At 37.7% G+C, this 15,093-nt stretch overlaps 1 protein-coding gene across 7 annotated transcripts in view; it reads left to right on the top strand.

Annotated features, from left to right (window-relative positions):
- The window catches only part of ANK2 (ankyrin 2), a 347,429-nt gene that overhangs the window by 192,915 nt on the left and 139,421 nt on the right, over window positions 1-15,093 (top strand). For all 7 annotated transcript variants that reach the window (XM_021394060.1, XM_021394064.1, XM_021394059.1 and 4 more), the window contains one exon: window positions 11,983-12,084. In XM_021394060.1, coding sequence (XP_021249735.1) covers window positions 11,983-12,084 — 102 coding nt within the window. The remainder of the gene's footprint in view (window positions 1-11,982; window positions 12,085-15,093) is intronic.

Raw genomic sequence — 15,093 nt, 5'->3', positions numbered from 1 at the left:
AAAAATGTTGACTAGATGGCACTCTTCTTTGAGGATTGTTCTGTTTCTGAGGAATTTGGGGCTTAATGTTTCCAGTACTCAAGGGTCGAATGTACAATTGCAGTATCCTCGCACTCTTTTACCTACAGGCAGGCAGTCTGTCTATATTTCCTCTGTTACCTCCAGCTGTTTCTGAAGCATTTTAAAAATGCAAATTATTTCTCAGCTAACTTTGTATGTTTTTTTTTTTGTTTTAATTTTGCTATGTACCTCTTCTGTGATAATTTCAAAACATAATCCTTAAGACGATATTTATTCTATTCAGTGCTGTCATGATAACTAACTCAAACCTAGAGGGAATGTCCTTGTTCTCTCTCTCCATCTCTCTTTCCTCTTAAAAGTTGCTATTCTAGCTTATAAAAAGCTGTAAACTAAAACTACAAATAATCGGAACAAGATGAGGCATGATCCAGACAAGAGCTAAAGTGATCTAGCATCAGAGATTGTTATTTTTGGGAACATTTGAGCTTATCTGAAATTAAAGCCAGGGTTTGTATCAATCCATGGCAAGCTCAGTACAGCTAATATCTACATGAACATGAAGTACCGTATGAATCACTGGAATAAATGGTCATGAAGTCTGTACTCAGACGTTTTGTCTTGCTTTGTAAATACCAAATAGATGCAACTCAAATTAATCATCTTTTTGAGTTAAAAACTTGGAAGGCATTAGCAACATTCTGAAATTTAGTGCTTTATATAAACACAGTGGGGCCGAGAGCAGTAGGAAAAAATCAAAACATTCAAAGGCATGCAACTGGGTAATTCAATAACCCTCACATGTAGAGGCATTTCACACAGTGGGACTTTAACTTTATGTGCGGGCTGGCTGTATGCTGGGAGGCAGTTCCCCCACCCCAGCCCAACTCCATTTACATGCATAGCTGGCCTGGTAGGTGTAAAAATAGACAGGCAGTGCCTGAATTGGAAATGGTCACCGACTGCTGCCTGCAGTTGCTGGGGTTTCGGGTTCTCTGTGGCACAGGACAGCGGGCAGAAGGGGTTGGGGTGCAGAGCACAGGCGCGCCCGCTGCAGTCCCACTTGGAGGGGTTACCGGGAGAACTGCAATGGGCAATGCACCTATTTGCCAGGCGTGTCACTCAGACAAGGGCATGAGGACGGCAGGGAACATACAGGACTTGGATAGAATCCCTGACTATTATGGATGCAACTGCGAAGAAAGTAAAGAACCTGAAGCCCGCGTAAGTCTTGGCTGAAGTAAACAGGAGTTGAAGGGGAAAATTAAGGTCAGGGTTGTGCATGCTACGTTTGAAAAGGATTTGTTTGCTTAGCCTGGATACCTTGCAGTATTCAGTCTGCAAGATACATTTATGTTCAAGCTTTGTTTTGTTGCGGTGACTAACTGTAATTAATAAGCAGCTGTTGCTAAGCTGTGCAGTAACAAGTACAGTCAGCTACCCAAAGGTTTAGGTATATGGAGAGAACACCACTGGTGAAGCAAGTCCTTCAAATGAATGGATGTAATCAGCTATCCTAGTTTAATATGACTGCCATAAACGAGCCTACGCTGTTTGTTCTCAGAACAGAAGTCAGGATCTGTTTTTTTGTATTTTAAAACTGTTTTCTCCAGTACATGATGTTATTTTCTGTGTTTGCAGCAGAGGCTGCCTTTATGCAGAGCAGCGCTGTGGTGAGCAGGAGGCAGGGATGCAAAGGAGGGTACACTGATGACTCTTTGCAAGGCTGCGTTAGGCATGCAGTAAGTGATAACAACAGTCATGTCAAAAGAAAGTCTCTGAGATAAATATTTAATAATATTGGTGGCAAACGGAGTGCCCTTGTTTTCCATTGTTTTCCCCTCTAACTTGAGAAATTCCATTTTAAAATGATTATTTTCATCAAAATCAACAATAAAATGGCATAACATCAAAAATTCTGACAGAACAAGATCCGAAAACCATCCAAACTGATGCATCCAAATTTTATCTGGTCCCATATTGATCTACAGTAAAATTGTTCTCAGCTTTCGGCTTTGAGCTTGCATGATTTACTGCAATGCATTATAGAAACTGTAGTTTGGATGAGCAGTAGAGCTTAGAAGGGGAGAGGAGACTGGAGGTACTCTCAGCAACAGCTCACAAGAAGTTCTGCTTTGTCCCAGAAGAACATGAGCTTGCTACTGTCTTGGTTTTCTAGTAGAAAAAAATTTTTGCTGAAATTTTTCTATCCAGTTCTGCTTTTTTTCCTGATAACAGTTGGATCAATTCTTCAGAAATAAAACTTGCTTCAACTTAAACGATAAAATCAAGCTATTTCTTTGAGCTTTCAGGCAGCTTTTTTCTTCTGTCAGGCAGTTTTTGTTCAATTAATAAATAAACTCCGGCATTTGTGAGGGGAAACATGCAGTCAGGAGGAAGGGCAATGAAAGCACAGAGCTTCCTGTCATGGCCAGAGATGGAGGGAGGGTGTCTATTTTATTTTGCTTTGGACAGACAGTATATTATTTCCCTTATACTGAGGCTGTTAGGCAATGTATGGAGGCTCCCTGTGGTAAGAAAAACAAAAATAAGCAAACTCTGCAGCAGTTCCCCCTGCTTGAATTTACAGTCCCCAAACTGCTCTTCTGCATAAGGTCTAATCTGTGAGGAGGAAGGAGCAAACCAAGTCCAGCAGCATGTGATTTTAACTAATGTTGTTTTTTTGGATACTTCTCAGTTCAGCCTTCAAAGCTTTTCATAGCAGATGGAGATCAGGCACTTTGATAACGTGTTTGATACGTTTCATCATAAGATCCTGGCTTTGGCTCTGGGAGGGACTGGCAGAGTTGCTTTGCATTGCCTGTGGTGGTTCAGGTGCTATAGTGTTTTGGAGGTTACAAAGGAATATAGCCTTATTTCCCTAGGAAGATGTGCAGTTCATTATTATATGTATTTTTATGATTCCTTATAAAAAGATTTAAAAAATTTATCTGTAGATTAGAAATGTCAGTCAAGTTTTGTCCTGAAGGGAGAAGTTATACGTGATTTTTTCTCAAACAGGAACATAACATCCAGCTCAATACTTTGTTAGCTCAGGGCTTCCTGTGCCTCTATATGGCTGTAGCTGTGCTTGCTGCCTTAAGGGTGCCTGAGAACGGATGCCACATCAAGCTAAGTTTGATGACTCCGTGAATCTTCTACCAGATATGAAGTGCAGAATAATTCAGCTGATGCTTGACCAATTCACATGGCAGTATTGCTTCGTGTAATCTAATCTTTCTAAACCAAAATCAAATACAGTCTCCTGCTTCAGACCCATCTTGTTGAAGAAATCAGGAGTGTGTTTGTTTGACTTTCCTGAATTGTCTATATAATGCAAAATAGCTCTCTCAAATGGGGAAATAGATGTTGATGCTGAGTTCACCTTTGGAGTAAAAGCAGTATTTCAAAACAAACAAAAATCCAGACTGTTTTCACAATATACATTGTAGATTTATTTTTTGATGCGCTGCTACCAGAAGATCTCAGATGGCTGAACACTGAGGTTCATTGCATTTGCTGTGCATTGGTTTCCCTCCATGATGTTTAACTACCTTCTTATTTGCTCTTGAAAGTATATTTGCTCTTGGAAGGTTCAGACACACCCAGCAGAGGTTCTTGCTCCTCAGGCAAAGCCATGGTGATGTGGGCTTTGGTATCATTGCACTGGGCAGCAGGACACCCAGTGTAGGGAGCTGGTTGCAATGTGGTGACACTGAGAAGTGATGAGCAGTGCTGGTAGGCCGTTTCCAAAATCTGGGGAGTATCTGTGACTGTAGGATGTGGGGCTCATGGTCCAGACTGCTCTGCTACACCCTTTACTACAGCATGTGGAACTGGAGCCAGAAAGTTTTAAATGCTTGGGACAGAAAAAGGAATTGCAGGTTTCCAAAATGGGGGTTTTACAGGTGGTAGAAAATGCAGCCAAAGAGCCATTCATTCAGGTGAAGTTAGATAAAATTTGCTCTTTTCTCTGATGTGCAGAGCAGAATTGTTTGAAAATTAGCCTCAGGTTTGCAGGAGTTTTGTTTCATAGGTAGTGTTATGCAGGGAATTAAGGGGAAGTGATGACTGATTAATGTTACAAACAATGCACACGCTGCAAATATCACAGTTAAAGTGGAGAAGGGTTTTGTCTGCTTTGGATGTGCTTCAAGTGTAACTCTTTGTCAGTTGGGAATAAGCTAAATGTCAGGAGACAAAAGGATATTATCCACGTTATGTACTGGGCTATTTGCATGAATCCTAAAAAAATCTACTAAATGAAACTTTTTTTCTTCTTCTCCCACAATAGATGGAGTTAAAAATAATTCAGTTACTGCTTCAGGATCTGCTTTACCTTACATTACAGGAAGGTGTTTAAGATGAGTCTTGCTATCAGAACTGGCATCAAAATAGAAACTGCTGCCTTTCAGTAATACCCATTTTGTTTGCATCTATTTTAGTCCATATCAGAGGAACATGAAATCATTTTTTTCTGTTTATTGTGCCAGTAAATTTGAATCAATTGGCAATCGGTTAATGGTGTTTAGGTAAGTAAAGCTGTCTGACCTGTCTGATTCATTAGCACTGATGGCGTTAGCATGTTTCTCTTAATAGAAAATATCCCTTCAATGATAAGATGAGGTAGAAAAGGATGAAAAATTAATGACAGTGGTAGAATTCTTCATCAACAGTCTGTCATAAACTTTATTCACAGGCTAGATTTTGCTTAGGTGACTTTGGAAAGGCATGCTAATTCTTTCTGAAGGTGTTATCACATTATTACTATTGCTTCTCTATGTAGGGACATCATTAGTAATGGAAACTTGCCACAGAAATCACGTAGATGCCTGCCAACTTCTGAAGGGGTTCCAAACATCCCAAAATCTCAATATGTGGCATCCAGATGATCCAAAATATTATAGCTTCCTTTAATATTACTCCATTCCTTTAGTGGGAATCTTGGTTGCATATCAGAGTTGAAGAGACTTCAGTGAACGGGAGTGTCACACAGGAGAAAGGAGACTGATCCTGTGGTTCATTTGAACATTCTGTGAATCCTTGCTGTTTCAGTAAATGATAAAATGGTACTTCCACTCAAATTTCAGTTCAGGAAACTTTCCCAGTAAACAAAAGGATTAGCCATTTCTACTCTTAGAGTAGTTTAAAAGTTGTAGTACAAGGTAGGAAGATTCTTCTATTTTTTAGGATTGCTCAGACTATGGTAAAAGCTTTTATTCTTTAAACCCAAGTCTTTTATTTATTTGTTTCCTTGCTTCCTTGTGGGTTTTTCTTTTTCTTTTTTCTTTTTCTTTTTGAATCTAGGGTATGTTTCTATTGTACATTCCCCCTGATCAGTATAAATTTGACTTGCATGCTTTATTTCCAAGTTGGGACTTACCCCAAAATGTTTTTGTTGTTGTTGTTTTTTTAAGGGCATGAATAGCCCAGTGGGATATCAGGGATTACATGTGACTGAAGTTCAGCTGGTACTGGAGTGTTGTTTTGGATTAAGACCCCATTATTGATGTTGCTTTATACTTTAACATCAGTATGGATTAAGATAATGTTGTTTGAAATACAGTATCAAGAAGGAAACTGCAGCTGGGCAAGTCTTTTACAGGGTTCTTTTTCATAGAAAGCTATGCAGTTTTGCCTCTGTTCTCACAAATCCTTCATTGACATAGTAAAAGTCAGCTGGCACTAAGTCCAGTATGTCAAGTTAATGAACGTAGTGGGAGGACTCCTACAGATGTCTGTGGCAGCTAAGTATCATAAAGGTTTTATAGAGGACGTTTGCTCCTTGGCTTAAAGAAGGGTTGATTTCACATTAGTTTTCTCTTCTTCTTTTGCTGCTGCTGTTGCTAATCTTGGCCCAAACTCAAGAAAACAGTTAAGCATATATCCATCCTTTAGCAATGAACATGATTAATTTGAGATTGATTTGATCTAAAGGTGTGGTAAAAAACTCAGCAAATGCTGAAGTGTGATTTGCTGAACATAGTCCTTTATTCTTTCCCTGGTTAAAAATAAGCCTAAACTGATTAAATATTAGTACATTCTACTGGAAAGAAAAAAGAATGGCTGAAAAATTGATGTTCTGCAAATACTGGAATTTCAAAAAGGAGTTTTCAAAAAAGTCCAAGCTATCACAGTATAACAACCAGCACAAATAACTGGGAGTTTTCCTATCAATAGGGGAATAATAGCACTGCAATACAGTTGTAGTTTTATAATGAGCATATATCATGGAGGTGAGCAGGGAGGTGATTGTACCCCTTTATTTGGCTCTGGAGAGGCTGCAACTCAAGTACTGTGTTGAGTTTTGTGCCCCTCACTACAAGAAATACATTGAGGCCCTGGAATGTGTCCGGAGAAGGGCCAGGTTACTTTCTTGTAAGGTCAGTTGTGTCTTTTTCCTGGATGAGAGGATGCTTTAGGTTATGACAGAGACACGTTTTTTAAGACTGCCATTTTAGAACAGTGAGGTTTTTAGTGGTTTATTAATAACATTCTGCACAACTAAACGGATGTAGGATGATGAGTTACATCTGCTATACCTATATGTGCTTAAATGGGCAAAACTGTGTTGAAAATAATTTTTGAAATTGAAATAAGAAAATAGCACATGTTGTTCATCCTGGAACACATAATCCATCTTCCTTCATGTCTTCCCTTTAAATAACAGAAGGAAAACATAAGCAAAGGAAGTGGCTTTGAAAATAAAATACTAGTGCATTTCTTTTCTTTCAGATAATGAATGTTACTTTATTAGAAGCTGGGGAAATTAGGGTTATTATATCATTTAAAACATTTATCAGTGCCAGATTACTGAACTTGTGCCATTTGTACTGCAAGATTTAGCAAAAAATTTAAAGTCTGCCCTCTTGCAGGCATAGATAAATCTTAGCTTAGGCTTATAGTTCACATAATCACCGTTATTCAATTGCTGTTCTTTGAAGATTAGCAGTGCTTTCAGTGAAATATAAAAAAAAAAAAAGGTGTAAAAGATAAAATATGAGCAACTTACAACGTTTGCAGAAAGCACTTCCTGAGAAAAAACATTCCTTTTCAAGTCCTATCTTTTACATTTGGATTCTTATGTGGAAAAAGTAAGCATACTGGCAAAAGAAGCGTATGTGACAAAGGAGTTGAGTAATGGTGAGAACGAAAGGCTCTTCTGGCCCAGTCTTACCTTGTTGGGCATGAAACTGGTTTTCACCAGGAAATCTGAATGTGTTGAGAAACTCCAGGGAGTAGGATACAACACATGACTTCAACACTACGCATCACAATTTGTTTTTGCACATATGAATACAATGCCTTTGAGAAACAGGCTGATGGTATATGCTGTGAGTGATGGGGTCTGCTGAAACAGGAAAGGCAACCAGAGTGAGGACAGAGGCCCCAGAAGTCAAGGTTTCTGGCTATTTGAATAAAACACTAATTTCCATATATAATTTAATTATTCAGATTCCCTGAGTCATGTATTTGAAATTTGAGCACAGTTCTGACATAGCATTTAGCATGGAAGAGGCCTCTCAGACATTACTTTTTTTTAAATCAGATAATATTCATTCTGTCCTCTCATACATCTCACCTTTTTATGATGTAATGTTGTAATGTCTGATAACTAGCTAATTATAAACTGCACTTTTGCATTCTGCTGTGAGTATACCTAAAGTTACAGTGGCTATTTTCTACACAGTAGCTTATTTATTGATAGTGGAGATTCTGGAAATTTCTTATTTCTGTTTGGAATTATTCATCCTCAATTAAAAGCTAAAGGAAAGTTAAGATAAAAGCTAGTCATCAAAGACTTGTAGCACTTTCTTGCTGCATGTGTGTGGAACATTGTTGTGTTTGCTGTTGTTTTTTTAACAGTGAATGTTGACCTAGATCGTGAGCAATTTTTTAAATATATCTGTAGAATAAATGGTCCAGATTCAATCTTGGTTACTGTGAAAAGACGTTACTTTATGGAGCAGTCCAATGTTAAATGTGCTATTAACAATAGCTAAGATTTTTGTGGAACAGTTTAGAGGTCTCAAAATAGTACACTAGAAAAAATCTTCTTAATTCAGCCGGGTTATCACTTTATCCTGTAGTGTAAGATACCAGCTAAGTATTCTTCAGCTCTTTTTATCTTGTTCTAATGGCATCTTATTAATATTCTGATCAGATTGAGCAGTCTTAGTGAGCCCCATGTAGACAAATAGATCCCCATGTTTGAACGATGTGTCGAAGTGCCAGGAGGGACTTTGCAAATTAACATGTCAGCATTGGGGGTGCCCAGACTTCCAACTTCTCATGTTCTCATGTTCATCACTTGCAAGTAGCTGCTCACCACAATCTTTTGTAATCTATTCCTTTTTGATAGAGTGCTTGCTTTTGCATATGATCTACATATAAGTGTAGAACTTAAAAATATCAGAGGTGTGTGCATAGGGAGAGATGAGTATCATAGGGTCCAATGGATTCTGGCTCCATGTTTTTGTGAAGGAAGTATCTTTGCATTACATTCGGCTGACAGTTTGTCTTCACCACTCAGCAAGCCAGTGAAGACCAACATGTCAGCTTCTGTGCCACAGAAATGCATCAAGAATTCAAGTAAAAAATCTGCAGTTATGGAAGAGAAAAATGTAAGAGATTATTGTGTCAATTAGAAAAATTCACAGATCCCAAATCATGGTTACCTAGTGTGGTGAAACTGCAGAAAATGGCTGCTATGGACTACTGAGACAATTCTCTTGAAATGGATTTGAATTTGTGATGTGCCAAAGTGAGTAAACTGCTGAAAACACAGTCCTGACAAAAATGACTTTAAAGACCTTGAAAGGATGGAGAAGAGGAGAAACTACTGATGACCTATTGAAAAATCAGAGACAACAACCAAATCAGGAAAGAAAATAGAGATATAATTTCCAAGCTTTAAAACAAAGTGCTGAACCTTTGAATGTTCCTTCAGCTATTGGCACACACTGATATTTGTGTATGAATTTCTACATGAAGTGACTGAATTGGTGTTTTGTGTCATTTAGTTGTGTGTTCCAGTTTGATTTAAATAAGAACACCATTTTTATACGGAATAACATAGTGCCCCACATGACAGTGGGTAGTCATCTGAGACACTGTAGTGAAAGCGTAATGCAAGAGAGGCAGTAAAAATACCAGGTTTCGTAAGCTTGCTTGCTTCCTCTCTGCCTTAGCTTGATCAGTTGCTTTCTAGTATGTTTGCTAGTTCCCAAAATAAAAAACAGAACAGGAGACCCTCTGTGATTTGATGTAATCTCTGTTGACCCTTGTGCTCCTGTCTGCTAAATCTTAGTGATAATCCTGGTGTGACTCCATGTAATTGCACACTGATCTTCTAGGTAGTTGTCATGTGTGTGGTCACTTGCTTTGCTTATGCTTCACATGTGAGTCTTTAAGAAACTGTTTTGAAATAGGCGGGACTATAAAGAGATGGGTACAATTATATTCGCCTAATATGAGATCAATGCATGCTACAGTGAGAAAGTGTTTAAAAAAAAAAAATCGTGCACTAGTATTTTCAAAGGCAACTAAAGGGAGCATCAAGGTCTCATCGTGTTCTACAGGGAATTGAGCAATCCTACCGTTCTTCTCTCCACAATTAAGCACTGTTCTTTCAGAATGAGCACATACACAGCAAAGATGCTTCTGGAATAGAAGTCTTTGTACAGGGAGTTAATCACGTATAGGTAATTTGTCATAATTCTTCATGTTGACAAGAAGTGTATATTCTGCATTTTAACTGATATACAAATGTACGTAATGAGTCTTGCAATGATGTGCATTGCAGTAATTTTGAGATGACAAAAGTTTGCATCAAGGAAATGGGAGACTATTTTGAAAATGCTGCTCACATCTTCTCAGCCAGAAACAAATGAAACATGCTTGTATGATCCTAGCTACCATCTGAGCTTTTAGCAGTAACTGGAGACTTAACATTTTGGCCTTTTGTGTTACTCTGTGTGAAAGAAAAACAAACTATGATGGATTTGTCCCTAATAAAAAAGAAGTTGTAGATGTTTGTAGTGTCATTCTACCTTAACAACCTTTTAAAAGTATAAAAACAGATGATCTCAGGTTTGGAATGTTAATTTATTGTAGTAAAGCATGAATAGAAATGGAACTAAAGAAGGTAATCCATGTGTCAAATTGAGGGCAAAGGTGTTTTTCCCATCACTTTCAAGAGTGTCAGGATTTACTGCTCATGTGCTCTAGGGTTTGATTTTGATTAACGTTTTTACCAAGACAACTGTTTTTTCAAGGACATTTAAAATCAAAATTTAAACTTTTTGTGTGTGTATGTGTGTGCGTGCTCACATACACAACGTAGGAGACAGTGCAGTGCTAATAGTTATCGTTTAGTTTTAAATGGGATCTCTTTCAGGTGCCCATTGAAATCTGCCTCTGTGTCAAGCTTCAAGTGCTTGATTGTCTCAGGCCTGAAGGTATAGGATTTTTCTGTCAGTGTGAATTCCTGTGCTACCTTCCTTTTCACCCTGCTGTGTTTTTAGAAAGGCAGTCTGTTTTCTTAACAGTAAAAGATGTGGAAAATGTGCTGGAGTTTACTGAAAGGAATTTTAAAGGAAATATTTTTGTCTTGGTATGTAGTGCAGTTGTAAGAATCATTTTGATGACATCCATCTGTTGCAGATTAAAATAAGTTGGAATCAGTGGTTGTGAAGTGAGTTAGTATAGCATGATAAGCAGGGCAACAGAAATAAATGCATTGCAATGGATGAGGTGACTGAAAAAAATTGCTTTGTTGATCTGTATTAATAAGCTGGAAGTGAGAAGCTTCCAGGGTGTTCCAGGAAGGTGATATTGTGGTTTTCATGAGGTGCTTGTGGGAGAGAGGTACAATTAGGTGAGGAACATATTCAGTGCCACTGGGGGTACGTGGGTGGAGCCCAGGCACTGGCTCAGCAGTGTGCAAACTCTCTGTGCCTGTGTATCCTGACCTCACTGTGTGGCCTTGAGTGGTTACCTCTCTGCCTTCTGAAACACACTCCTACTCTGTTTGCTTATTTGGTGTATGGAGATTGCTTATTTTGTGTACAAAGATGATTACTCTCTGTATGTGTGTTTCCCAATGCTAATTCTGTTTAAATATTACTTCTGTTGCACAGCTTTTTGTTCTCCTTGGATCGATGGTTGCATTAGTGGCTAATATATCTGTGCAGGTTCCCACATGGGTGAACAGCAAAATCCATGTTAGTTTCAAATAGCCAACGTGATTTCATAATGAAGCATAATTGTTGCTGAAGGTGAGAAGGCTGAAGCATTTTGTGATCCCTTGCTTAATGGTACATCACACAACCTAGCTGAAAAACAAATTGCAGTGCTGCTCAGTTTTGTGGGTCTTCCCCTCCTATTCTCCAATTTATCATGTCCCAGTTTGCATCACTGTTGATAAAATATATCTGTAGGACTTTGTTTTGCTCTTGGATATTATTTTTTTCTCCCGTATATACCTCATGTATAGTCAGTATGTGTGCATGAACATGCACTGTAGTCATGAAGCTTTGTACACCAAGTACAAATCCCAAGCTGATGCATATTTTTTTTTAAGTATCTTAACCAATAACAATTGGTTAGTTTTTTTTCCTGCATTCTGAGCGCATACATAGAAACCAGAAAACTGTGACTAGGAGGCCCATTCCTTTTTGTTTTTCTCTGTTGTTAATACCAACTACTATGATTTCTGTCTTTTCATTGCTTCTTGCTAAGTTTTAAACTTCAGCAATTACTGCACCATTTTGCTTACTCTGACAGGCTTTGCACCAGTATAGCCCTGTTTTTGTATGTTAGTTAATGCAGATCCAATGCAAATTCTTCACAATTTTATTCACCCACAGGATAGTATGTGGAAACCTTTCACTATGATGAAATTATGGTCTCTTTTAAGCAGGAGCTAATTAGAGATTTTTTTTTCTGTTTATCTTTTTACAGTCTGACAGCAATGCAAGCTTTCTCCGAGCTGCCAGAGCTGGCAATTTGGACAAAGTAGTGGAATACCTGAAAAGTGGAATAGACATTAACACATGTAATCAGGTAAGATATTTGAAGGGCAAAACTTTGCAAGAGTGAAATGTAAGCCATACCCCCTTCACCAAGCTAGAATTTTCAGGCTAGATTACCTCATGTAGATGTTTTAATTCATCTCAAGATATGTTTTCAAGCTTGTTCTTCAGTGGGAACTTTCTATAGAAAGCTGTTATTGCCTCTATATTGCTTTTAGTAAAGCTTTGCATATGCCTTTTGAGGCTCTTCTTTCTCAGTAGTATCCTGCAGGTTTGGATATGTACATTACCGGTATACATAAAACCAAAATTTAAGGTATTTTCTGGTATTCTAACGCTAATGGACCTACTGTTGTGAAGTTCTAGTTCCAACTGAAACAGCGAGCACTAAATACAGCTGTATTGCTCAAAAAATTCAATTTATGCAAAACAAAAAAAATTGTCCTAGTTGCAAAAGTTACTGTGCAGTATTCTTTCGATATAGGGAAGTATGATAAAACCAACCTTGATATCAAGTTGAAGGTATTCAGTATTTCTGCTTGGTTTCTTGGTAGAGAGCAAAATCCTCCTTGCTTCTCGTCCTCTTAGTTTTACATTGCTGTGACAGAAAGAGATTGTACACTGTCTGAACAGGAGATTTGGAATGCTGAGGCCCAACTGCCATCCAGTTTTCTTTTGCATATTGATAATTTCTTGTCCTTTTGTTTGGAGAAGTGAGACAGACTCTGCCAGTGCTTAATTTTTTTGTGTTCTGTTAGTTACTGCTTTTTATTGAGGGTGTCCCATTTTATTTGTGATAAGGCATGGATCCCTATGTAATGGGTATTTCTCCATATTAATGAAAGATATTCCTTTCTCTAGGATGCACACTCATTTATATGATGGTAATAGCAATAACTTAAGAAAGAAATTACTTAGGTCACTCTGAAAGTAATGCCTCCTATTTATTTCCATGAAAAATGCAACACATACAAAGAGCACTGTAACACTGTTTGACAGAGCAAATATCCAGGTACAAAACTCTATTTTTCAACATAGTCACCACCATTAGCTATGCATTTTTGCCAGCAGTTAATAAGAGCCTGCATGCTGTGCTCGTAAATATCTACATGGCCATCCAGAATATGGCTTTCTTTCACATTGCTATTGCCACTGCAGAAACACACCACTCACCACCTAGCTGCACTCCACAGTTTGGTCTCCATAAATGTTCAGCAAGCATTGATGAATGCCAATGGATGCCATTTTTTTCATTTTACTCACTTCCATGTCAGGCACCATTTTGTCAGACTGCCCCTCTACTGTCATCTGTCACATGGCAACAACATGGAACAGAATATTGGTGGGAAGGTTCAACCTCTACTGCCATAACACCAACATCTGCTTCTGATGTCATGGGTCAACGTAATAAAATAGACGACATTACTTTCTGAGCAGCCCTCATGCAAATCTAAATTTGCAACAAATTTAGAATTTTGTGTATTCTAAAGATAAGAAATTATCCTGACCCTAATTGTAATACGTTCATACACATTTTTCAAGAATATAGAAACAGTTGATGTTTTCAGTTTTATACTTAGTTTTTTTGGACTTACTATTGCTTGGATTTCTCATTAATTTAATGAGAATGCTGGGGGAACAGGCTACAAATAGGGTAATTCATACCAGAAAAAGTAGATCTTAGAGAAATAAAAGAGTAAATTTGCACAGTATCTTTGAATTTTGTTAATGTATTTTTATTCAGATCATTCAGTTAATATTTTAGTAAAAAAATTTAAAACTCATTTTATTTACATATACACCAATTTTAAAAGCACTTTTTCAATCCTATTTCTGTTGTATGGTGACGAGTACCAACTAAGTATCTCTGAATAAACTTAAGACAGAAAAATGATGGAAAGTATGTGCTTTAGTGAGGAAAAGTAATTCCATTGTTGTTAATCTCTAATAAGGACTTCCTTGGTCTGTTGTTTACTTAATGCTCAAATTCTACCCGTGTCTTCATAAAATTTTAGAAGGAATTTTTTGCAACTGTATGGTTAGTGCATGACCTCAGATATTTTCAGTGGGCTCTAAAACACTTCTTCATTTTCAATTCAAGGGAAACAAAAGGAAATTTAGTACTCCACAGTGCCAGACTTGTCCCTTAAGAGCAATTGCTAGAATAGTAGAGGTAATTGTTTCACCTAGAGCAAGATAAGATCCAATTCAAAATGTGCACTCCTGTGGCAGAAACAGCACTGTACAGTCTTGCCATTATAGAAATATTGTATATTACTTTATCACATTGAAAGCAGTGTGGTCAGTCAATTGATTTTCCTTGGTCTTTAAGCACACCAGCTCACATGGAGCACCTGATCCCCAGTGAACTGAGGTGCGGAAGTCCATGGCTTCCCCTGCTATTTTTGTGAGATCTCAGCCTGCAAAGAAACATTCAGTGGGAGGTATTTTTAGCTGACTAGCTAACTTGTGTCCAAGAAGATTAACATCTTGAAGCTCTGTTGCGGAATCTCTAGGCAAATAATAATTAGCATTGCAAATCTGATTACAGAAAACTGCAGAAGAAAACTACTACAGAAAACTTTAAAGAAAGTACGATTTTATTCTTCTTTTTTCAAAAAGCAGTTTGAGAAAACTGAACTCAGATATGTTTTTATCACTGGTCAATATTCTCTATAAAATAAATTGTTATATGTATATATGGCTATAAAAATGTACTTACATTTTCTGCTTAAACTACTACTTCCTGTTTCAGAGTAATTACTACTACTGTAGAAACATTGTTAAAGTTTGTGCATTGATATTACTGTCATATGATAGAATATTTTAGTTTGGGTCTTTTGTAAATATGTTGCATAAATCCAATTACTTCTACTTCATAGCCCAGGGACCTAAGTTTGTGATGCTGAAGTGATTGGTACCATCAAATTTAATAGGACTGCAACTGTGACTTAAAAGAAGCATGTGGTAAAGTGTCTTGACATTGTAGTGGAGTCAGTGGTGTTTCTTTGAACAGGGGCTTGAAAGCTCGAGCTTTATG

This window comes from Numida meleagris, chromosome 4 (genome assembly GCF_002078875.1).
Source record: "Numida meleagris isolate 19003 breed g44 Domestic line chromosome 4, NumMel1.0, whole genome shotgun sequence".
Classification (NCBI taxonomy): domain Eukaryota; kingdom Metazoa; phylum Chordata; class Aves; order Galliformes; family Numididae; genus Numida; species Numida meleagris.
This window is presented reverse-complemented; position numbering and strand designations above follow the sequence as displayed.